Raw genomic sequence first — 26,113 nt, forward strand, 5'->3', positions numbered from 1 at the left:
GTTCCATTGGTGTTCCTAGAGTGGCCTGAGAAGGAATCATGATGCTGAGATAATGATGGAATCAGCCCTAATTTAGGAAATGAAGCAGCCTTTAGTATTTTGTGCTGCACTGTCCCTAACATCCTCTCTTGGCAGGCTTCGCTCACAAGTGCAACACAATTTTTTTAAAATGCAGCATCAATAATAGGTACTGTAAATCAAACAAATTAAATTATACCATCTTCTTTTTTGCCAGATTTGTGGGGGGTGTGGGTGTGTGATAACAAACACCTGTTACAGCAAATGTATTCTTACCTATTTTGATGACTTTCTGTTCTTTACCAAATCTCTTCACTGAAGTAATATAAAGGTCTCTGTTTTTGTCAATAAAAGCAATTTTTCGTTCATTTGTTAGTCCCTTCTGATCTAAGGCAATTTCCAGGATTTCTGTCTACAATATAATAAGTAAAATTTAATTGTGTTGAAGAGATAAGATGTTAGAGACTTGAATCTGACTGTTCCAGTTACATATCCAGCCATCTTATCTACTGTATCACACAATCCCCAAAGCTAATTTGCACACTATGCTTAGTCAAACTTACCATCCTCTGATGAGGAGCTAAAAAAGAGACCTTAAAAATCTACAGGAAAATGTTTGGGGCTATCCAGTGCAATTAAGTCTTCTACATGGGGATGCTCTTGAAGAGTATCTGGAAACAAACTTGTCTTCTCAGGCTTTTAGTTAATTTTAAACTGCTTGTTTTATTTTGTAAAATTGTTTTGTTTTATACTTGTATTTTAAATTATATACACCGCCTATGGATACACATATCAGGCAGTATATAAATGCGACAAACAATTGGTACAAAATGCTGCAACCTGGCTATTAAACAGGACAGTGCACTGAGAATTCATCACCTCAACACTATGGGATCTGTATTGATTACATGTTTGTTTCCAGCCCCAATTCAAGGTGCTGGTTTTAACCTTTAAAACCTTAAATAGTTTGGGATCTGTGGGGGGAGTAGTTACAAATCAACAGGGTAGCATCTGTAGGGGAGAATCAGCAGGCTAGAAGAGTAAAGTATCCCTCCACCCGTGCTTGCCCACAAATTCTCCCCAAAGCATTACCAATGCTTACACAAATTCAAATTCCTGATTGGATCCAGACCAAATCTGATCCCAAACCATAGGTATTGATTTCAGGTGCTTTGGACCCTTCAGAATTTCAGTCTCATATTCAGTATCAGATTTCTGGAATGAAATCCAATACCAAATCCAAGACCGAAATTTACCCTTGGCAAAAAGCCCCATATAAGTTTATGGGGAATGATTTTTAATGTCACACACAAAAAGTGGCTAAATAGGGAGCTCTGAAAGTTGCCCCACAAGTAGGTGACGATGGCCGGATGTATTTAATTACAAGAGAATCCAACCATCCATTGTTTTTAAATGATTTTTTTCAAGTAATCCAGAAATTGTACTCATAAAACATTTGAGAATTGCGAAAGAAAAATGATGTTAACACCCAAGAACCTCAATCGTGGAAGAAAAGTGAGGTTCTCAATCGTGGAAGAAAAGTAATGGTAATAACCAAAATCTCAGGGAAAGTGAGGTAACACCCCCAAATCTACCACTTGTATCTCTTAATTTGTAAGTAAATTAATCTGCTAAATAAAGAAGTAAATGCATGGGCAGGCAGGTGGGCAGATAAATGGCAGAAGATGGTTCCCCCAATCTTTGGGGGGATCTCCCAAATCAGCCATGATTTGTATCTCTGCTGCCATTTGGAGCACCAGAATCCTGATAATTTCCCAGAAATGCTTCAGAAATCCCTAAACTGTATTGGATAATTCCAGACCAAAATAGGATGGATGATCCCTGCTAACTTGGCAAAGAGGCACCTTTTAATGTGGTGACTCTTTATTTAGCAGGGGGAGGGTAACTGGCCCAATCCACCCCCAGCACAGGACCTCCAGTGACTGTTGCTGGTGTCTATTTTATGTTTCTTTTTAGGTTGTGAGCCCTTTGGGGACAGGGATCCATCTTATTTTTTATAAACTACCCTGAGCCATTTTTGGAAGGGCGGTATAGAAATTGAATGAATGAATGAATGAATAAAATTGGGCAGAGGCACAAGACAGGCAACTGCAGGCACTAAGAACAAATGCAATAAGAGCAAAAGTAGAAAAGTCAACAACAAACAGCAAGTGCCTCCTCTGTGAAGAAGCAGATGAAACAGTGGACTACCTAATCAGCTATTGTAAAAAGATCACACAGACTGACTACAAACAAAGGAATGACAAGGTAGCAGCAATGATACACTGGAACATCTGCAAAAAATACAAGCTACCTGCAGTCAAAAATTGGTGGGACTACAAAATTGAAAAAGTTGTAGAAAATGAAGATGTAAAAATATTATGGGACTTTCAACTACAAACAAACATCTGCCATACTATACACCAGATATAACTGTAGTCAGGAAGAAAGAAAAACAAGTCAAAATAATAACTATAGCAATACCAGGTGACCGCAGAATAGAAGAAAAAGTAACAGAAAAAAATAACAAAAGACAAAGTTCTACAAATCAAAGTTGAAAGGCTGTGGTAAAAGAAGACCAATATAACCCCAGTAGTTATTGACGCCCTAGGTGTAATTCCAAAACATCTTGAAGAGCACCTCAGCACCATAGGGGCCACAAAAATCACCATCAGCCAACTACAAAAAACAACTTTACTGGGAACAGCCCACATTTTGCGGCGATACCTATAACAACAATATTAATAAAAAAATTCTGGCATCCCAGGTCCTTGGGAAGGACTCGATGTCTGGATAAAACAAACCAGTCAATAACACCTGTTTGACTGTGCAAACGAGAAATAATAATATCCTCTGGAATGGCCCATTTGGGGCCATTTCCAGAATTCTGGATCCGATATTTCACAGCCCTGTTACAAAGCATTTATTTGTCTCATAATGCGGGGTTTCACACTGAGTCAGAGACATGAAAACATCATGGGAAGCATCCAGACTAATTAGTCATGATTAAGCACCATTGAAACCAATGAGAAGTTAATCATGACTAAGTCCAATTATTTTCAATGTGACTTGGATGCTGGCCAATAAGAACAACCAGAGAACCAGAGACTAAAATACAAAGAGGCTGCAATTTGTAACCTTCTGTTCAAAAAGAGAATTCTATGCTTCATTCTTATGTTGTTGATGCTTGGATTTTGGTAAACATATTATGCTCTACATTAATCTGATTAGTCTAATTTCTGACTGATAATATGCTGACATACTTGAGACTGGAAACTAGGAACATATTCAACCTATAAAGCAGGAATTGAGTAGAGGACCAAGGCTCTCGCCCATCTTTGCTCTCCAAGCTTTTAACAAATACAAGCCGACCCCGCACAGAGCATCTGTGCACTCTTTGGGGCCGGCTACCTCTCTCCCCCGCCCGCCCAGTCTCCAGCGGGGCCGAGTGCTGAGCGCCAAGTGCCGCCGCTGCAGCGGCCGCCAGCGGGCCGAGTGCCGCCGCTGCAGTGGCCAGCGGGCCGAGTGGAGCTGCTGCAGCCTCCGCCGCCAGCGGGCCGAGTGCCGCTGCTGCAGCGGCCAGCGGGCTGAGTGCCGCTGCTGCAGCCTCCGCCATCAGCGGGCCGAGTGCCGCCGCTGCAGCCAGTGGGCCGAGTGCCAGTCTTTGCAGCCGGCCGACCATCGGCCGGTCCTCTGCTTTGCCTCCTTGCCCTTCACATCACCTGTCGCTGCCAGGCTGGGCCTGCTGGCGGCCCTGGCTTGCACTGCCGGCCAATTGTCCTTTCTCCTGGGTGTGCCAGCCAATCAGGCGCCTCCGCAGCCCAGCCAATCAGCTGGGCTGCCGGGACGCATTTTCCCTGGCACACCCAGGAGAAATATATATAGATAGATAGATAGATTTTTCACCTATTCTTCCAAGCTAAATTACAGAAAGATTAAAAGTATATCATGCACATTACCTTATGACTAAGAGGCTTTCCATCTCCCAGTGGCTTGCCAGATAAAGGTTCAAACAAGTAAATAACTTTATATGAGAGAGAGAGAGAGAACGAGAGAATGGATTAGTGATAAATGTGTGAGTATTCAAACACTGCTTCCACAAAAGTCTTACTATACTGAATATGGCCAGAAGGTCACATGGGAACATTGGATTTCACTCTCTGCAATAGTTCAGATTTTGTGTATGTCATATATCATAGTTAATGCTTTTGAGAGATAATTTCTTACCATTTCTTTTCATTTTTCAGCATATTTACAATCTCCACACCCCTGAGAAACAGGTAATTCTGAAAAAGCTTCATGGTTGAGCTGGGATCTGAACCAAAGTCTCATATTCAAACCTAAGACTTGGTCAACTGCACCATATTGAATCCCAGTTCTAATGATTTTCAAACATTTTAACTGCACTATCATTACACAATGTTCAGCACAGAACAGTTGGTTGCTAATTGTAATTAAAATCTAGAATTAAAAACTTTGCCATTTGATTACAAGAAAAATGTTGTGTTGTTAAATGTTAAAGAAGAAAATTTTAAACTGGTTTAACCACTGGAAAAAGAGCTCCCCAAAGTTACTTCTTCTTCCAAATTCTTCTTCCAAATTGTTGACTACTATGGCAAAATGTCTTGAATTCAATAAAAACAATGAACCAATAATTGGTTCAGAGGAAAAACTGAAGTGCAGTATTTTTTCTTTTGCTCACTATATTTTCCTTAGTCAAACAACTAAAAAAAACCTGTTAAATGTTTAAATTACATTAACAGCTACTGAAAATTGGAACAATTATTTACAGTGCATTGTTCCTATTAACAGGTCTTGTCTCTCCAAATTAAAAAAATAACAACAGTATCATCATTTTGTTAACCCCCATGGGATTTTTCACTCTTTTTCTGGGAATGACAGAGCCCCATCACAAGCTGCTTTTGACAATCTTCCATGTTGCAAAAGCAGTTTGCTGTTGGTGGAGGACACTTGTTCAAGAAGCACTAAATTGTCACTTGACAACATACAGCTAGTTGAACAGCTCTCTTGATTTTAGTCAATGCCAATGATCACCCTGGGAGTATTAACATGCTTGCTTTTATTCATTTTATTCAAGGTTCTATTGTATATATGTTTTCATCCATTGTTAACTGTCCCAGGGCTTCAAGTTGTATAGTGGGGAGGGGCAGGATAGAAATACTAACAACATATAAACCAATACATGCTACATAATCCAGGAAATACACATAGGAATATAGAAGACTTAATAGTTTCAAATACATTGTGAACAGTTTGGCATCACATGCCAAATCCAGCCGATACTATGTCATCTATATTCCATGTGGCACACACATTTAAATTTGAAAGACTCCTTCATTTGCATTTCAGTATAGTTCATGAGTTTCTTTTAGAAGGATACAGGATACAGTATTGGTTTGCGGTCACTGGTTATATTGGCAGGGAAAACGATGTTATGAGAACAGGTGCTGTTCTGATGTTGTTGGTTGCATATGAAAAGGAAAAAGAAGGGTTACATCCAGTGCTAGTTTGAGCCAGCTGTGTAAACACAGGAAAATAACTTGTGACTTGAGACAGCGCTGGGCTCTCTTTTTGATGTAAGGTTTCCCTTGTCATAGCTGTTGCTTGTTTTTATAAAAACCAAAATTTCTACTTACTATCACAACAGGATATATAGATATAGATATGGAATTCATACAATCCCCCTACCCAATTTCTCAAAAGGAGAGAAAATAAGACTAGAAGCTAGATGGGAAGGAGGCTCATCTTGTAACTGTTTGTATTCAGTAATGACTGGAGGGAACAAAGGCAATGAAGGGATAGCTAGGAAAGCCAAGGAATGACCTGCTCTACCCTATGTGACAATCAAGACAGCAGACTCACAGCAGATTATGCAAATGTTGTTCTACAAATATTTTATAAACAATTTGTTTTATTTTAATAATAGAACTGAACCTTTCTTCAATTCAAGCCAATTTTTAGAAATTGCCTATGTTAATTTTTGGCTGTTCATTGTACAGAAACTGCAGGTAAAAATACACATAAATGTGCATAGGAGGGACCAGTGGAGACAACAAGCCCTAAGACTTTCAGTTTTCCTGGGAAACAATATTTGGAAGTAGTGGTAGAGAATGCCTGTTATTCCAAGAAAAAGCTCATAACCTTTAACATTTGTGTGTGACTGGTTAGGAAGGAGGGCTACAAGTCAATGATCTAGGATTGTTACCATTCCTAATATTTAGCTAACAGTTGAAACAAAGAATAATCTTGCATGGGACATTATGTATTTTGTTTTCAATTATGGAAGGGAAAGAGCTTCTTTCTAGAAAAGAAAAGGGGAAAGTCAGGTTTCCTGATTAACTTTGAGATTTGGATGTGTTAGCAAAGAGCAAAATTATTTCCCACTAATTCTCCATTGTGATTATTGAGGCTGTAACTGCATGTTTTCCCATTTATTTATTTATTTATTTATTTAAAATACCGCCCCATCTAAAGGGTCTGGGTGGTGCACAGCAAGTAAAAACAAAAACAAACACCATTTAAAACAAACTGCTTAAAACAATGTGAAGACAAATTTAACACAGTTCTGAGCCATCTAAAACCAGTTAAAAATGCTTAAGAACAATTTAAAAACCTTGGAAGGCCAGGTCAAACAAGTAAATCTTTAGGGCTCTCTTGAAGGCCAACGACGAGCCCAAACTATGGATATTTCCCAGGAGTGCATTCCACAGGCCAGGAGCAGCTACAGAGAAGGCCTGGTTCCAAGTCGCCACCAGATGAACTGGTGGTAACTGGACCTCTCCAGATGACCTCAGCATGCAATGGGTCAAATAGAAAGCTATCTGACAACCTTCTGCAAGACAGATATTTGACCATTTACCTCATCAACCACTCCAAGCAAATGACAAACATAAATCCAAGCTGGTTCACAGTCTACAGCCTAGGGCTCCTAAACTGTTCTTTAGAGGGATATGGCCATTGACAATATTATTTATACATACATACACATGCACATATGTATATATGCATGTTACACACACACACACACACACACACACACACACACACACACATCCCTATTATGTTGTTTTTAGTTGATTGTACAGAAAGATGAACAAAATAAAACAATTATTGTTGCAGAAAATAATAGATCAATGCCCTTTAAAATGTACAGCCAACTATAATGGCTGAGATCCAGAGTAACATTACACTTACAAAAAATATTGTGGGCATTGTGTGGACAGGAGAGCTGGTCTTGTGGTAGCAAGCATGACTTGTTCCTTTAGCTAAGCAGGGTCTGCCCTGTTTGCATATGAAAGGGAGACTAGAAGTATGAGCACTGGAAGATATTGCCCTCAGGGGATGGAGCCGCTCTGGGAAGAGAAGAAGGTTCCAAGTTCCCTCCCTGGCTTCTCCAAGATAGGGCTGAGAGAGATTCCTGCCTGCAACCTTGGAGAAGCTGCTGCCAGTCTGTGAAGACAATACTGAGCTGGATAGACCAAACGGTCTGACTCAGTATATGGCAGCTTCCTATGTTCCATACAAAGAGTGAGGGGCAATTGTTGTCAATCTCAGATTCTATCTGCAACACACTGTACCTCCCAAAAATATATCCCTACTGGTTCTGCGAGCCTCAGAGACATATTTTTAGAAGGGAAAACATAGAAGTGGGAAGGGGAGACTGGTGAAAACTGCTCTACCCTTGTTGCACTTGTGAGACATTTTTCAGGATGCACAACATTACTCTGGATGTCAGCAGCTATTAACATAAGGAATATTGATCCCTGGCTCTATTAATCATGTTAGTCCAACATAGCTTGAAATGTATTATTATATTTTATTTTATTTATTTATTTAAAATATTTTCATACAGTCCAAAACTTACGTTTCTGGGCAGTTTACAACAAAACAAAATAAATTATTTATTTTTTCATTCATTCATTCATTCATTCAATTTCTATACCACCCTTCCAAAATGGCTCAGAACAGGTTGAAATATAAGTTAAAACAAAATAATTGACAACAGAAAAGTTAAAACATTACAACAATTTAAAATTTTTAAACAATGTTAAAACTATTAAAACAGTCTTTAATTAGAAGCCTGAGTGAACAGATGCATCTTTAAAGATTTTTAAAAAGTTGTCAGAGATGGGGAGGCTCTTATTTCACCAGGGAGTGCATTCCAAAACTTTAGGGCAGCAGCAGAGAAGGCCTGTCCCCGAGTAGTCACCAGACGAGCCGGTGGCAACTGCAGACAGACCTCTCCTGATTATCTCAATGGGCGGAGGGTTCATGATGAAGAAGACGTTCTCTTAAATACCCAGGACCCAAGCTGTTTAGGGCTTTATAGGTTATAACCAGCACCTTGTAGTTTGTCCAGAAATTTATCGGCAACCAGTGTAGCTCTTTCAACACAGGAGTAATATGATCTCTCCGAGATGTTCCAGAGAACAACCTGGTTGCCACATTCTGGACCAACTGTAGTTTCTGGACTACATACAAAGGCAGCCCCACATAGAGCACATTGCAGTAATCCAGTCTGGAGGTTACCAGCTTATGTACCACTGTTCTGAGGTCGTTTATCTCAAGAAGCGGATGCAGGAGAGTAACAGCAGGAGAGAGGGCATTCCGTCAATTCCGACTGTGGCTTCCAGCAGTATCTGGTGGGCCATCATGCAAAACAGGGTGCTGGACTAGATGGGCCTTGGGCCTGATCCAGCAGGGCTCTTCATATGTTCTAGCTGCTGTATCAGCTGAAGCTGCTAGAAGGTACTTCTGGCCACTGCCTCAACTTGGGACATCAGGAAGAGGTTTGGATCCCAAAGAAGAAGAAGATGATGGCGAAGAAGACGACAATGAAGAGCCAGTATGGCATAGTGGTTAGAGTGGTGGACTAGGACCGGGAAAACTCGAGTTCAAATTCCCATTCAGCCATGAAGCTCACTAGGTGACTCTGTACTAGCCACTTATCTCTCAATCTAACCTACCTCACAGGGTTGTTGTAAGGATAAACATAACCATGTACACTGCTATGGGCTCCTTGGAAGAGGAACGGGATATAAATGTAAATAAATAAATAAACAAACAAGAAAGCAAGCAGCCCCAGACTGCGTACCTGTTCCTTCCGAGGAAGTATGACCCATCCAGAACAGGCAGATCAAACTCATCTCCCTAGTTTCAACCCCACACAATGAGTACCTCCATCTTATCTGAATTCTATCTCAGTTTGTTATACCTCATCCAGCCCATCACCGCCTCCAGGCAGGCATTTAGGGAAGTTATGCCCTCTCCTGATGATGTTGACATGGAGAAATAGATTTGGGTGTCATCAGCATACTGATAACACCCTGTATAACATTTCCTAATGATCTCTCCCAGCAGTTCCATGTAGATGTTAAACAACATTGGAGACAATATGGAACCCTGAGGGACACCATAAGAAAGTTCAGATTTTGAAGAACAACAGTCTCCAACAGACACCATCTGGAACCTGTCCTAGAGGCAGAAGCAGAACCACTGCAAAGCAGTTCCTCCCACTCCCAAACCCCTCAGATGCTCCAGAAGGATACTATGGTCGATAGTATCGAAAGCTGCCAAGAGGTCCAAAACAGAGTCAAACTTCCTTTGTCAATTCCCAATTGGAAAGCATTCACCAGGCCAACCAAGGCTGTCTCCACCCCATAGCCCACCCAAAAGCCAGACTGAAATGGGTCTAGATAATCAGTTTCATCCAAGACTATTTGGAGCCGGGAGGCCACCAACTTCTCAATTACCTTGCCCAGCCACAGAAGGTTGGAGACAGGCCTGCAGTTGCTCAACTCTGAGGGATCCAAGGTAGGCTTCTTCAGAAGTGGTCTAATAATTGTCTCCTTAAGACAAGGAGGCAGCCTGCCCTCCCTCAGAGAAGCAGTTATATTCTCTACCAGACCTTCTACAATAACTACCCTGCCAGATAGTATTAGCAATGTTGGGCAAGGGTCAAGAGAACAGGTGGTAGGCCGCACCATTCCAATCAGCTTGTCCATATCCTCAGGAGTCACAAACTGGAACTGATCCAACCTAACCACACAAGGGGAGTTGCTGGACTTCTCCACATCAGACACTAAAGTAATTGTGGAGACGGAGTCTAAGTCAGCCTGAATACAAAAGATTTTTTCCACAAAAAATTCATTAAACACGTCACAATGGGTAATTTATGGTTCCTGATTCTGATTCAAGGGAGGAGGGGCACATACTAGCCCTCTCAACCCTGAACAACTCCGCCGGATGTGGACTTGCGAATGGAATACTGAAGAGAATTGCTTCTTTGGCGTTCGTATTGCCAGATCTTCAAATGTGCTCCATGCTGCAATCTGTCGGATTCGAGTCGAGTATTTCTGCACTTGCGTTTGAGTCATCTACCTAGCTTCTTTAGCCCACATAGTTCTTTTGTGTACCAAGGGACCAGTTTTGAAGCGGTTTGGAGAGGATGCCTAGGAGCAATCCTGTCTAATACCCTGGTGAGTTTGCTGTTCCAGTTCTCCACCAGGGCACTAACTGGATTGCCGGCAGAGCCAACACTAAATCTGTCCAAGGCTTCTTGGAGTCCTATTGGATGCAATAACCTTCTCGGGCAGACCATCCTAATAGGCCTCTCACCCCTGCAAAAGGTGAGAAGTGATTGTGAGTACAACCTTAACCAGATTGTGGTCCGTCCATGACAATGGGGAAATCACAGGAGTCCCCCACCCACAGAACACCATTCTGATCAGAGTGTGGCCAGCAATGTGTGTAGGTCTCGAAGACCATAGGCTCATAGTTGTCATGGCCACTATGAGCTCCTGAGCCACCCCGAACAGATTGGTCCCGAAAATAGGCAATCTTGTGCAAAATTAAACTCTGGAATTCTGCATCTTGGGGCCACAGAAAAGTGGCTTCCATTTATAATGGAAGCAAATATATTTACTTTAATACAAGGTAGACAATGGATGCCCAACCATTTTACCACACATTTTGATCCTGATGGGGAGGTTGTGATGAAAGTAGTCACATTAACTGTTCATCTGTCTGTCCCATTCACATAAAATATAGAGCAAGGTCTAACTTTTGATTAACTGTGGCATGAAGGGGGCCACACAGGTGAAGAAAGCTGAACCCTCATCTGCCTTGTCTCCCTGCACTCTGTTGCCCCAGGCATTTCTACCCTAGCCCACCTCCAGTATCAGAAATGAGCTGAACTGGGACAAAAGTGCCTGTAGCAATGAACCATGTGGAGGCAAGGCAGTGGAGGGAGAAGGTTCTGTTTGCATAATCCACATGTCCCCTTTGATGTAAAAGTTAGACCCTGCAATTGCTTCATATATGAACAGAACAAATGTGAATAAGCAAATATGGTTGCTGCCATGAAATCAAATTTAGCCCTAATTCTGTAGCTAATCACAACACAGAATCAGGAGTATATAAACCAACAATGGAAACAGATTTCATATAACAAGATATGCAAGATGGGTATACATGACTTTGTGCTCATGACTAGAGAACTATGAGCACACAGGACTAGGGATGTGAACAAACAGGTTCCTCCTTAAGGAAGCACTGAACTGGCTCAGGCATCTGCAGCCAAACCAGTTCAATGGGGCGGGGGCGGTTCCCTTAAGAAACAGGTCTTTACCTGCTCTGTTGCTTCCCCATCGTGCAGCGCTCACTCTACTAAAGACCACGCACAGCTGTGGCGCTGTTCCATGCAGCCTGCGCATGGAGTCATCACACACATGGCTGCCTCACATGTGCGGTAGCCATGTGTGTGCTAATACAATGCACAGGCTGAAGGGAACAGTGCCACAGCCATACACAGCCTTTGACAGAGTGAGCACCATGTCCGGAAAAGCAGTGGGGCAGCAGCAGAGCAGGTAAGGACCTGCTTACCTGCTTTTTAAAGGAACTGTTCCCCGCCCTGCCTGAGCCCTGCCTTTCAGGCATATCCCTACACAGGGCACTTTAGGCTTATAGAGGCACCAACCAGCTTTTCTAAACAGCATCTTCTTTGACTAGGATTTGAAGCAGCTTTTTCACATGGGGATGTTAAAAGGCAGGTTGTAGTATGGCACAGAAAGTGCTGAAAAACAGGTTGCTCACCTGTAACTATTGATCTGATAGAGATCCATCGATATTCATAAGAATGGGTACTGCAACTATCCAGGACTTCTTGGTAGAATGCTGCAGCAAGTCAAGGTGACCAAGCCTCAGCCACACGCCTTCAGCGTGCTATTTAAAGGTGGGCCGGGCACCTGTTCTTCAGTTCTTGGACGACCATCTGGAATCAGGTGAGTTTATCATGGAAGAAGAATAGCTTGCACATTCAATACACACATAGCATAGCACTGCAGAAGGGTCTTATGGATTTTATTTATTTATCTATCACATTTGTACACACACACCCCAAACTTTCGTCTCTGGGCGGTTTGCATTGACAATTCTGCATACTGACAGATCTCTACCCGATCAAAAGTTACAGGTGAGCAGCCTGTTTATCAAGATCGAAATCCATAAGAATGGGTGTATAGCTAGCTCTCCAAGGAGGAGGATGCAGTAGTGGCTATAGTAACACCCGCTTCAAAATGCTTCTCCCGAAGCTCACCTTGGCAGCAGAGCACACATCTATGGCATAATGCTTGATGAAAGGTAACTCAGTGGACCAAGCTGCTGCTTTACAGATGTCCATGAAGGTTATCCCCGATAGGTGTGCAGCTGAAGAAGCACAGGCATGGGTAGAGTGGGCCTTGATTGCTTCAGGTGGTGGACCATTCTGTGTCTTGTATGCCAGCAGGATGAACTCAACTACCCATCTGGACATTCTCTGAGGGAGACTGCAGCTGCCAAAGGAAGGGAGATTGCAGCTGCCAAATAGTGTGATTCAGACTCGGCCAGGTGTTTGGCAGTGCTTAATTGTTGGTGGGTAAATGCTGCCGATTTATCCGTGTCTTGAAATTGCTTTTTAAATTCTTCTGGAGAGAGGACCTCCATAGCATTCTGTAAATCCTTCCATAAGCCATGAGTATATTTTGTTGTGCATGCTGAAGAGTTTGCTATTTTAACCGATAGGCAGGAGGTGGAATAAATATTTCTCCCCCCAAAAATCCATTTCCCCCCCTCTTTATCTGCAGGAGTAGTATGTCTGTGACCAGACTTACAAGATGATAATATAGCGCAGTCGATGACTAGGGAGTTAGGTGCAGGGTGCTTTAAAAGATATTGTCTTCCACTTGTACCCGATAGAAACTCTCTAACCGCTTAGATGTGGGGGTTGAGGTGTGTATTACTTCCCATGCACATTGTGCAGCTCATGAAATGACTGGGAGAACAGAACACAGCCTGAGTTGATTCAGACCTAGTCATAAAATTACAGATTGGGTCATCAATAGTGGCTAGTTCAGGTTTCAGGTCGGGACCTAGTACTTTAGTTATCTCTCTAACATGATGGTGATACACTTTCATTTCTTCATTAGGGGAGATGAGAGTGGTTGGAGCCACGTCAACTGGAGGATCAACTCTGTTGCCTGGGTCATCTGGATCAGACTTGAAGTCCAAAGAATCATGGTGATCAGAAGGTGAATGAGATGGAGAAGGAGGTATGTATGTTTGTGGTTCAATAGTAGTTTTTCGTGGAGTTGGACTACTCTGTGTTTGTGTCGCAATCTCCAGGCTTTTGTAAATAGTCTGTGTAACTGTATCTTTTAAAACACTGACAGGGGGGCAGGAAGCCATTTGTGTGGCCATCGAAACAGTCTCAACAGTAGGTGAGTTAAATTATCACCTCCAGCCAGGGTGTGTACAGTATGAATTGGAGCTGCTACTGTAGCTAGCAGTGGATATGGTCTTGTCTGTGAAGACTTCCAGGGTTGATCTTGAAAATCGTAGGAGAAACTGGGAGATCTAGTCCCCATAGATGTCGATGCCAATGTTGCCCCTGCAGCTGATGAATGTGTGAAGCCACACGTATGCCATGTCAAGGGGTCTGTCAGATGGGCAGCAGTTAGTATACCTGGTGTTTTGTGGACCAAGGACTGCATTGTAATGGATTCCCTAGGAGTTCCTGTTTTCGATTATTGTGGGAAACTTTTGAATGTTGATGCTGAGGGAGTGCTGGAACTGGAATAGAGTATCAAAAGTAAGGTATGGGCAGTAGTAGAGTCCAATACCAATTCCCTGTCCTCCTCGACATCAAAAGTTGGTATTTCAGTTTGACATCGAGGAGTCACCAATCTCGATGCTGATAGAATTGGTGTGTTTAAAGTTGAAAAAGGAAGTCTTCTGGAGTCATAAGAACCTGGGTCGATACCAAAGGGGTCTCTCGACATCGATCTGCAGGTGTCGATGGTGGTGAAGGGTTGAGCTGGAGACAGAGAGCGAGCTCTCGATGTCGACAATCTCGGTGTCAAAGCATGGTTGACGTCGACAGCTCTCAATGTTTCTGCTGTTGGTTGCTCCTTTTCCTTTGAATTCAAAATTCTTGATATTGAGCAATGCTTGCCGATCCTGACATCAGAGGTTGAGGATTTTGAGGGCAGGTTCTGAAGACCTGAAGGAGACGGTGTCCTTTCCTTTGTTAAATCTACTGTTTTGGATTTCTTTAGTCTTGGGGAACAATCCAGAGTTGCAAGGGGAGTGGGCCTTGAAGAGATTTTCAGGATTCAATATTATGTCAATGTTGAGCTCAATGTAGATGGCTGTGGTCTCGTAGAAGGATGCTTTGGCATTGACATCGAAGTTGTCAATTGACATCGAAGTTTGGCATTGACATTGAAGTCAACAATGAGGTCGTAAGGTGGGGTTCTCCCAATGTTGAAGGGCTTATCACTTCATCATAAATGGCAGCACAAAGTCACAAGGCCTGATTTTTTCTCATCTGCTTTGAGAAAGATAGGCATATTTTGCAGGAAGGGACTTTGTGCTCTTCTCCCAGGCAAATTAAGCAAAAGTCATGGAGATCTTTTGAGGGATGCGTGGCATTATAGCCAGTGCACTTCTCAAAGGTCCGTTTTTCCTCAGCCACTTTAAGGATAATGCAATTCATAGTCAAAACCCATTCCAAATTTGAAAAAAAATTACCAGTGGAGTACAGAAGCCATTCTAAGTCAAAACCAATAAATTCAGTCCGATATTTTTAATCTTACAGATAAACTCAGAAAGAAGAACTCAACCGACAAAGAGCGGCAACCAGAGGACTAAACGCAATGGCGGTCGGAAAAGAACTGAAGAACAGGCACTCGGCCCGCCTTTAAACAGCACACTGAAGGTGTGTGGGCGGGGCTCGGTTGCCTTGACAAGCTGTGGCATTCTACCTAGAGGGTCCTGAGCAGTCACAGTACCAATTCTTATGGATCTTGATTCAGATCTTTTTATTCCGCAAAGAAATGGATCTTCTATGTGCTTCTCTGGATGTTTGCCACTATCACTTATGTTCTGTGGCAGGAAATTCCCTCGCCATACGAACTGAAAAAAACTACTTATAATTTCACTGGACACTAACAATGGCTAAGCTCCCCCCCACCCCTGAAATTGGATTTGCACTGCAAAGCATTCAAATACATTTTCAGAGGAGTGACGATAGCTCACTGGTAAAAAACGTGTTTTGCATTCAGGCCTCAAGTACACTCTCTAGCATTTTCAATTAAAGGATCTTTGGTAGCGGGGCTGGGAAAGACCTTGCTTGAGACCTTGGAGAGCCACTGCCAGTCAAGAGTAGGCAGTACTGATCTAGATGGATCAATGGTCTGACTCTGTATAGGGCAACTTCGTATGTTCATATGGGGGGGATGAGCTATTTCCCCCCAACATATTGCTATTGTGCAAAGATTTTGTTTTTAAAGCCTCTGTCTAGCTTTACAGAGAAAACTTATTGCTTCATATTATTTTCAACATGTATTTACTCGGGGAAAAATACATAATATGCAAAAATAACTACCAATTTTAATGCATTTACAAAGTACCTTTTTCATCAGATTTGTCTCTTATAGCTACAGTATCATTACTCAAAGATACGGTCTGAGCATTTAGTGTATCTGTTCTCATTCCCGGAAATTTTGGAGAGGATATTAAACGTCCTTCATAAGAATATAAATAGATTCCACCACCGTCTACAAGAAGAAAATGCCTACAAATAAGCAAAAGCAAAAAACAAAAAGAACAAAATAACCCAACCTTTGGTTAACAACTTAACAACTTGAAAGTAATCGCATTAACATAACTGTCAACATTAATCCATCATTTCTATATAAACTACTTGCACTATTTAAAAGTGTATTTCTTCTACTTGCACTATTTAAAAGTGTATTTCTTAGAGTCATATAAAAACCTGTGTTAATACACTGACACTATAGTTTTCAAATCTATCAAATTTATCTTTGTATAAGACATATGATATTATATTGATCAGCTGCTGTTTCATGTATCCAAATGACTTTGCATGGATACATGGTGATATTTGCATAGAGCTACATTTGCTTTTAATCCAAGCTGAGGAAGAATTTGGGAACTCTTTAAAGCTAGCATTACAAGCCCCAGAAGCTCATTTCTAAACCTGAGCCTGGTGAACTTCACCAACCTCTCTAACTATTGTGTTGGCACTGCCATTAACCACTTAGAACTCACAGAATTTCCTATTTAACCTAAAATTGAGCTAAACTGAAACCCTAATTAAACTCTAATTAGGTAAAGGATGTTGAGAGGTCTGTCCCACCATGACCGGAGAAGATTTTGTAAGGGGAGACCCTGGCAGAGCAATCCAGTCAGACCCATCACAAACCCGCTGCAAGCAGCTTGCTGCTCAGTGGGCCATCACCCTCATGAGAGGGCCAGTCTACTGGGGATATGTTGTGCCCGCCAAGGCACTATCTCCACCCACAGACTGCGAGATCACAAGTTGAGCCACCCACTTAACCACCAATGAACCCAAGGGGGCACCAATATAACCCCAACTTTTTCTGTTAAAAAAGAGAAAAAGATCTGCACTACCTCCCTCTGCCCAAATCGCTCTGAAGCCTTGCATGCACCCCAGAGGACATCCTCACTCCCCATGTGCCATAGCCTGGCCATGTGCACGACCACAGAGTGGGCCAACAGGACTGCACATTTACACAAATTTTTAAATCCTGGGTCTGCTCTGACTGTGCACCTGTTAGGGCACTTTCCTCTTCTCCCCCAGCTCCAGGGTAGCAGGGTTGAATGCAGGGACTGCAGGCAAGAGTGCACCTGTGCACAGATGCAGACAGCCAGGCAAAGGGGCTTGTTTGCAAGGCACCTTAGCCTTTGTCCCCAGGATCAGGAAAGCAGTCTCTGGAATACCCCTGCCCACTGCTTCCTCATACACATCAATACTGCTCCACTTAGAGCACTCATGGCCTGACACTCACGTGAGTGGGTGTAGTCCGCATGGGTTTTGGTAGCCATCCTCATCGCAGAGCAAGTATTGCTCCATGTGTCATTGCCCGGATGGTGGAGATGGGGAGGCACTGTGATGGACCTTTAAACCCAATCATGATCCTGGGTCCTGCTCTGTTGGTGCGCCATATGCAGATTTGTATGTGCCCACCGGCCACCTGAGACAGTGGGTCAGCCCTTCCAGGGCACTGGCAAGGGTATACATGTACACATGGGTGGGCATGCTGGCAGTAGGATGGTTTCACATGAGCTTCTCTGCGGTCCCCAAGATGAGGAGAACAGTCCCCAAGATGAGGAGAACATGAGGAGGCAGCTCTCCCCATGGCTTGCTTGCACACAGCAAACTGGCTCTATTCAGAGCCCCCATGGCTGACACTCTCATGAGGGAGGTGTTGTTGGGAAGATGGGATGTATTGCCCTCTTGAATCAGTGATGCTTTGTCCAGGCATTTCTCCCACCACCACCATGAATTTTCTGGGGGTGCCCCATGGACTTTCACTCACATGCCTGGCCAGTGAGTCCAGGTGAGGTGGCTGTATCCTTGAAGAAGGATCTCAGCTGACCCAAGACTGACCCTGGTGACCAGCCTTGATCATGAGTAAGCCGGGTGGGGGGGATGAATGCCACAAAGGGGAAGGTGCTGGATAGAGCTAGGCTGCTCTGGAATCGCTGCTGGGAGGCTAGCTTTCAAAGCCTACGAATAGCACCCCGCACTCAAAACATGTGCATGGATGGTGCAGACAGGGGGTTGCAGCACAGACCCTTACATCCATTCAAAATTCCCAAGTCTGGCCCAGCATTGCGCCATATGCAGATCTCCTGGCGCAGGGATTCCTGGAAGAGGAGAGCCCTAGTTTCCAGCTGCCCTGGGACAATGGGCATGCCCTTCAGGGCTGCGGGCAGTGGCGCACACCCACACATGGACGTGCAGACTGGCAGGGTCCATGGTTTGACTGTGGCTTGAAGGCAGTCGCTGAGACCAGGACAACGCTTGTCCAAGTGCCTGTCCATGCAGCTTTCCTGCATGGAGCATCCTCCCTTGCTCCCCTTAGTTTGCCACTCTCATGAGAGAGCAGTCTGTGGGATAATGGAGCACTGTGCAGCATACATCGAGAGTATTACCTCCTGCAGCTAGAGTACTATCTGGTAAGTTTTGTATTCGTGCCCACAGATGATTCTTCTCAGGAGCAAGACTTAGGGGGCAAACATCCCCACACAGGGAAGGAGACTGAAGCCCCCTTACCCACTCTTTCTGTGTAAAAAATATAACTTGGCTGCTCCAGCTTTCCTGCTTGGGTCTGCCTTTTATACTCCCCCCTCCCTGCAGCCATTTGCTCCCTCCCAGGGTCATGCTGGGGGTGCCCCGCTTGTGCTTCCACTTGGAGTGTTTGTGCTCATGAACATACATAACTGTTGCTCCCTTTTCGGGAAGCAAAGCACTGAGTTCCCTTCCTGTCATCCCGTGCCCTCGCCCTATCACTTACCAGGTGTGGGGAGCAAGGGACAGAGTGGGAATCGGGGGTGCCCCTGCGCAGCTGTGCAGCTTCATAGGCTGGGCAGTTCAGGATGGGGCAAGGTAGCATCCCTGTAGCCTGGCAACTCCACAGCTGCACGGCTGACAGGGGTATGGCTGGTTTTTTGAGAGGCTGCCAGCAAGAAGTGCTGAAAGCATGGAGCAGCCATGTCCTTGGGTGGGTCTGTGCCGCCAGCTCTATGATTGCAGTCTGGAAATGGGTGCAAAACCATGGTTATAGCTGAATCAGCAGTCGGGCATAACACTTCAGCGGCAAAGAACCAGGTTGCTCACCTGTAACTTATGATCTCTGTGGGGATCCATGGTCATTTACAACTGGGTCCTCTGCACCTGCTCAGGAGGCCCTCGGAAGAATCTATAGTTCTATTTAGGAGCTCACTGGCCCTTTAAGGCATAGTGATATCAGAGCCTACAAAGCCAGCTGTAGAGCGCCTCCCTCTTCGGTTCCTGAATTGGATACTACAAAGTGACTGATGGCATTGAGAGATAGAGAAGACAACAGACAATCTACAGCAGCACAGATAAGTAAACAAATCATGTTTATTATTATTATTATTATTTTTTTTACATTTTATATTCCGCTCTTCCGCCAAGGAGCCCAGAGCGGTGTACTACATACTTAGGTTTCTAGCAGAGGGGATGGCCGGGCGGGTGTTGTGAGTGACCATGGATCTCCACAGAGATCATAAGTTACAGCTAAACAACCTGTTTTATCTTTGTAGGGATCCATGGTCCCTCATAACTGGGTGAGTGACTAGCTCCTGTAAAAAGGAGATAGGTACTAGCGGTTACAATACTTTCTTTAAGACCACCCAACCAAAATTGCCACTAAAGCAAAGCACAAGTCCACAGCATAATGACGGGCAAAGGGCAGGGATGAAGACCAGGTGGCAATGACAGCCGCTTAGTGAAAACTCTAGGAGCAGTACAGAGGCCGAATGGGAGCACTTTGTATTAGTAGGCCTTAATGCCCAGTCAGAAACACAAGAATTGGTGATATCGAGGCCTTATGGAGATGTGGAAAATAAGCATCCTTCAGGTCTAAGAACACAAACCACTCCTCCTTCCACAGTAGTGGTAAAATCGACTGTAAAGAAATCATGTGAAACTTGGACGTTCAGACAAACTTGTTCAGTTCTTCCAAGTCCAATATAGGGCAGAACCCATCATAAGTACCCGGAGTAGAACAGAGTGTGCATCGAGCAAGGTGGAACTGGTTCTATGGCATCCTTTTGAAACAGCGAAGAAACCTCTTCTTCAAGAGGGAAATTGGGTGAGCGTATTTTATGCCCGCATGGGCAGGTAGAGAGTCAGATTCAAAAGCATAGCCTCTGGCCACTATGCACAACACCTAGGCGTCTGATGTCACTTGAGGCCATGAAGGGAGGAAGGGGGTGAGGCAGGGCCAGTTGGAGGAACAGGGAGATATACTTCTGGGTCTGAAACATTAAAATGACTGTTTAAGGTTATTATTGAGACTTGGGCTTTGTTTGCTGGCCCTTTTGTCGCTGATGGAAGGGCACCTGTTATATGGCCTGGATCCTCAACGGTAACCTCCTCTATCTTGAGAAGGATGGGGTTGGTACCTCTGTTCGAAAGCAGGACAATATCTCTGATGATAAGAAGATGGCTGGGACTGTGTGAAGCTCTTAGTGGTATGGTGCAACTTCTTAAGTTTCTCAATCGTTTTGTCAGTGTCTTTTGAAAACAATCCCTCACCATCGAATGGGAGATTCTCAATCTTTTCTTTCATACCCAGTTCCAGAGGTGTAGAGTGGACCAGGCGTGGTGACGAAGTACAATGGATCCGGCTAACACCTCCAATTCTGTCTCGGTCAGCTGTTTAGCTGTGCTCAACTGTTGCCTAGTAAGGTCTGCTGACTTAAGAGTAGATAGGAACCTGCTCTTAAAAGGCTCAGGCAGGGCAGCAGCTTCATTTTTCTAGTTGTCCCATAAGGCAGTGGCCAGAGGTGCTTTTTATCAGCTCCGGCTGATATGCCAGCTTACTTCCGTTTCTTGTTACGAACAGCTTCAAAACAGTGGTACATCTGCTGGTAACCTCTAGGCTGGGGCTTGCGCTCTATGTGGAGCTGCCTTTGTACGTAGTCCAGAAACTGCAGTTGGTTCAGGATGCGGCAGCCAGGTTGGTCTCTGGGTCATCTAGGAGAGACCATATTACTCCAGTGTTGAAGGAATTGCACTAGCTACCGATACGTTTCTGGGCAAAATACAAGGTGCTGGTCATTACCTATAAAGCCATAAACAGCTTAGGCCCTGGGTATTTAAGAGAATGTCTTCTTCGCCATGAGCCCCACTGCCTGTTAAGATCATCTGGAGAAGTTTGCCTGCAGCTGCCACCAACTCATCTGGCGGCTATTCGGGAATGGGCCTTCTCCATTGCAGCACCTGGACTTGGGAATGCACTTCCATCACCCAGACTTTTAATTAGATTTATATTTTAAAATAATTTTAATACTGGGTTTTAAAAGTTTTTTTTAATGATTTTGTTAATTGATTTAATGTTTTACATGATTTTAATTGTAAACCACCCAGAGATGCATGTTTTGGGCGGTATAGAAATATTTTAAATAACTAAATAGATAAATGGTATTTGGCCATGCAGGCCAAATAGTTAGCCACCTTGAGAGGGAGATATGTGGAAGAGTAAAATGTCTGCACCACGGGTGTCCAGTTTATGACCTTCCTTATCTACAGAGACCGAATGTTTACTAGCAGACTTGGCTTGCAGTGCACAGTCCACTACTAGAGAATTTGGCACTGGATGTTTGGACAGAAAAGGGCAGGAGGCCTCTTGGACTCAATAACGTTCTCCATCTTTATACAAGGAAGAGCAGAAGTCATTGGGGTCGACCAAGCTGCCTTAGAAGCAGCCACCAGGGACGGGAGCATTAGTAGCATGGTGGGATGTGCTACAGATGTGGTAGCCAGGTAACTATATACAGGGTCTGTAACAGTATCTTCTGGAGGAGGAACCTTCAGGCCCAAAGCCTTCACAATTTCTTGGATTTGTACTCGATAAGATTTAGTTTCTTCAGAAGGGGAGTTTGATGGTTGAATCCCTACAGAATCATTGGGAGAAGTGTTCAGCAGCATATCAATAGAGTCAGAGTCCGGATCAAAGGGGTACGAGGACTCCCCATAGGAATCAGGGTCCTCCTGAACAGAGTCCCTTGGTATCAGCTGTGAAGGAGGAGCAGGTGATGCAGGCATAGATGAGGGTGCAGAGTGCACAGGATCAAGGGCCACCAGAAGCGTAGGCAGCTGAGGATGCTCAGGAGCAGGTGACACCAACAGCACTGGTGTGGGCTGCAGCACTCTAGGCAGTGTTGTGGCAGACCGTTCAGGTGCAGGTGGTACAGCCGGCTTTTTGAAAGGGTCAGCAGGTTGCACATCCAAAGAGTCTGGTATATCCCTCCGGAGATGCATGGTTTTCCAGAGTCTGTATTTGTGAAAATCATAAGGCAAGACAGGTGAATTATACAGGAATTTGTACAGGCAACCACAGCTCATCCTCATCAAGCCCTTGAGATAATACGAAGCCCTTAAAAGTAGTGTCTGATGGAGTAGAGTTTGTGGATCCCAGAAGGTGCTCCAGCTCTTGACGTAGTGCTTGCAACACAGGAGAATCTAAAGAAGGCATCACTGGAAGGACTGGAGAACAATGGGTAGGTGAATGTGCAGGAGTCCAATTTTGAGAGATAATGCTGGGTGATGGCGGCACCGAACAAACAGGTGAAATTCTAAGGGCAGACGTAGTGGCAATCGGAGCCGATAGTGCCGAAGTTGTAGGTGTCAACGGCGTCGAGGCTGGAACTCTCAAAGTTGACAAATGCCTCGGTGCCGAATGTAGAATCAAAGCTGATGGAGCCAGCACCGATCTATGTTGATGGGTCTGAAGGTCCAAACATAGACGAGAGTCCTGGCACGGATGACATCAGAGCAGTAGTCTTCGAAGACGAGGGATGAGGTGAGTAAGAAGTCCCAGGCTGAGCTGATGAAGGCAACGGCGTCTTTGCTGATGGAGTCGAGACCCTCGGCAACGAGCCCGGCGTCATATGCAACCTAGCCGGCACCGATGCTATTGCAGTCAAGGTCGTAGAAGTGTGTCTCACCTTTTTCTTGTGGGACCCTCCTGACATGGAGCGATGGTGATCATGTTTATGCAATTGTTCCCGCCCTCTTTCCTGAGGTTTCTTAAAGGCAGTTGAGTCCAAAGTTGAGTTTGGCAGTTGACGATGCCGAAGTCAAGGCCGACATCGCTGATGGACCAGACGACGCTGTTTTTGGCGAGGATGGGGGACTCAGTGTTGGCATTCCCAGGTGGAGAATATTTTCATACAAAGATGCCTTGAGGAAAAATTCCCGACTTAGGCGGGTTTTCTTTTTAAGAGATAGGCACACTTTAGAAGCACTGGTAGTATATGAGTCACCCAAGCAGATGAGGCAATCAGAATGCCCGTTGGAAGAGGGCATTGTGCCCCCACAAGTAATGCAGCACTTAAAACTCTTAGGAGTAGACAGAGCTAAGTCCCCAAAACAATCCAGAGTCAGCCAAAAATTCAGAAGGAAATGCCTAAGCTGAAGTAGAAAACTAAGCAAAGTCCAGAAAGAGTTGGAGGTTAGAAAGTCGAGTAAAAACCAGTCCGAAACACAAAGAGTATAGTCAAGTAACAGTCCATAAGCCAGAAAGACAGTAAGATATAAATAAAACTACAATATCTTACAGGAACAAGGGAAAACAGGAACAGATCCTTCCCGAGGCAACACTAGCAGTGGACAAAAAGTAACTCAAGAGGGAGGCGCTCTGCAGCCAGCTTTGTAGGCTCCAATATCACTACGCCTTAAAGGGCCAGTGAGCGCCTAAATGGAGCTATGGAGTCTTCTGAGGGCATCCTTTGCAGGTGCAGAAGACCCAGCTGTGAGGGACCGTGGATCTCTACGGAGACCCTCAGTTGTCAGCAAAGCTTAGAGAAAACAGAAGGTTCTAAATGCAGTTTTGCGAGGCAACATCAAGTTAGCTTTTGGCCCATAACTGCAGTTTTGCACATTCAGATGTACTGCAGTTACAACCTCGGCCAGCTATAACTGTGGTTATCTTGTACGTCTGAACCCAGCCAATAATTAACCACAGGAATTTACATCCGGATGGGAGTGTTGAGGGAAGGAGATGAAATTCTGCACCCTGTCTCTTATTGCATTAACATATTTAAATAATCAGAAACATTTTGTCTGCAGCAGCACACTATGAAAATAAATGTGCAAGATCCTATGCAGACTGAGCTGGGAATAAATCCTGTCAGACCTAGTGGACTTACTTCCAAGTAAATTAACTTACTTTCAAGGAGATTGGGCTGCAAATGGCTATCGTGTCCAGTCTCCTGTTGTGGGGCATGGCCAACTACACAGATTATAATCGAGACTGCCTGATGCCAAATTCATAGGTAGGCGTACCACATAACAGCACAAGCAGAACAAATAGTTCAGTGACTTAATAGCCCCATAAGTCAGGTCAGGCCTAATTGGGAAGTTGCTTTCCAATCAGTATCACTGAAATCAACAGTTGACAGCATATTTCTTCAAAATACGATCCTACTCTCCTACACAGCTTAAGTAAATATTTTATTAATAAGAGGAAATTGTTAGAAGTACTGTCATAAGCAAGTTACCTTTCTGCTTGTAAAATTAAACTAGCAGTTCCTTCTTTGAGGTCAAAAATCAATGGTGTATTCCAGTTTTTAATTCTAAAAAGGAAGGGGAGGGCAACAGATTAGAATACTGTTAATACAAGAGACATTTCAAAGACACAATGTAGTTAGATTTTCTCAGCTAGTCATCTTTGAAACAATTCGATTTCAAATAACATAGAAGACAGAAAATTACTTTTCAGTTTATCATAAAAGAATCTAATTATCCAATAGCTAACACAAATTTTTCCAATATTCCTATAAAAGTTAGTTACAAATGAATGATCCAGAGACAAGAACACAGTTCACCCTGCACGCTACCTGCCACCAGAGATCTGGTAAGATTTCTCTTCAAGCAACTTCGTCAACTGTACCCCTGAACTTACTCCAAGTTGAAAAAAGTAGTTCAAGTATTTGGCATAAGTGATGCTTAAAAACACAGACGAATTAGTGCACAGTTGCACTAGGAGAAAGGATCCTGTTAAGCAATAACATATGGTTTCACTGTGAAAGTCTCACTCATGCTAAAAACAAATGTAGCCAGCCAATTCCATGTGCAATTATGAAAAGTTTATGACATTTACTTTAGGTTTATGGGATATATCCATTTAAGAATGGATGCTTCCCAAATCAAATCATGTAGAAGCTCTTATGTATGAAACTAACATTTTTGCAATTTATCATATTACTGTGTCTCATTAATTCAAACTGCTTACGAGAATATATAACACTGAAGAGATGTTGAAACTACTAAATGCCCATAGTTCAAAGAGGCCTTAATGACTCTGTCACGGAATTCCAGTAAATCCACTGCATCATTAAGTACATTACGAACCTAATGGAAACAAAAGCATATGGTTAAATAAAATTTAAATAATTAAAAAACCCAAACCAGAGTATATTGGGCTCATTCTTAGCTCCAATAGCATTGCACAGAATGAAGTCAGTTATTTAAAAATAATAATAATGAACATTCTAATGGGTTGAATCCAGAGCTGTATAAGCCTGCTCATACAATGGAGCTTGTTCACACCCTGCTCTCCACAACAGCCCCTTGCACCTCTCTGGAAAACTTTCCCGGAAGCTCATGGGACACTCTGGAAGGGGGTGGGATGGGGTGTGGGGGAGATTGCATGGTAGGGAGGATTGTAGAAAACTGGGTGCAGACACCTTCTGTGAAGAGTGGATTGAGTGCAAGGGCCTGCTATGCAGAGCAGGGGGCAGGAAAGCCTTGCTGCATGAGCGGAATGACATTTCTACAACTCTGCCTACAACTCAATATTTAAACTCATCAAATCCACAGCACTACTTCCTATTTTTTGTTATAATTCCTTCTTAATTGACAGAATAAAAACCCTAGGGCTCATTCATTTTTATATAGTAGAACTAAAAGTAGTGGCTGATATCCAGAGAGCTTTCTCACTACCGCTCCAGCTAT

At 43.7% G+C, this 26,113-nt stretch overlaps 1 protein-coding gene across 2 annotated transcripts in view; it reads right to left on the reverse strand.

Moving 5' to 3' along the window:
• IFT80 (intraflagellar transport 80) overlaps positions 1 to 26,113 on the reverse strand; it is a 143,255-nt gene that overhangs the window by 23,858 nt on the left and 93,284 nt on the right. For both annotated transcript variants that reach the window (XM_053313030.1, XM_053313031.1), the window contains exons 10-14: positions 25,392 to 25,510; positions 24,658 to 24,732; positions 15,987 to 16,150; positions 3,978 to 4,042; positions 295 to 430 (exon numbers count right to left, since the gene is read on the reverse strand). In XM_053313030.1, coding sequence (XP_053169005.1) covers positions 295 to 430; positions 3,978 to 4,042; positions 15,987 to 16,150; positions 24,658 to 24,732; positions 25,392 to 25,510 — 559 coding nt within the window. The remainder of the gene's footprint in view (positions 1 to 294; positions 431 to 3,977; positions 4,043 to 15,986; positions 16,151 to 24,657; positions 24,733 to 25,391; positions 25,511 to 26,113) is intronic.

This window comes from Hemicordylus capensis, chromosome 3, assembly GCF_027244095.1.
Source record: "Hemicordylus capensis ecotype Gifberg chromosome 3, rHemCap1.1.pri, whole genome shotgun sequence".
Taxonomy (NCBI): domain Eukaryota; kingdom Metazoa; phylum Chordata; class Lepidosauria; order Squamata; family Cordylidae; genus Hemicordylus; species Hemicordylus capensis.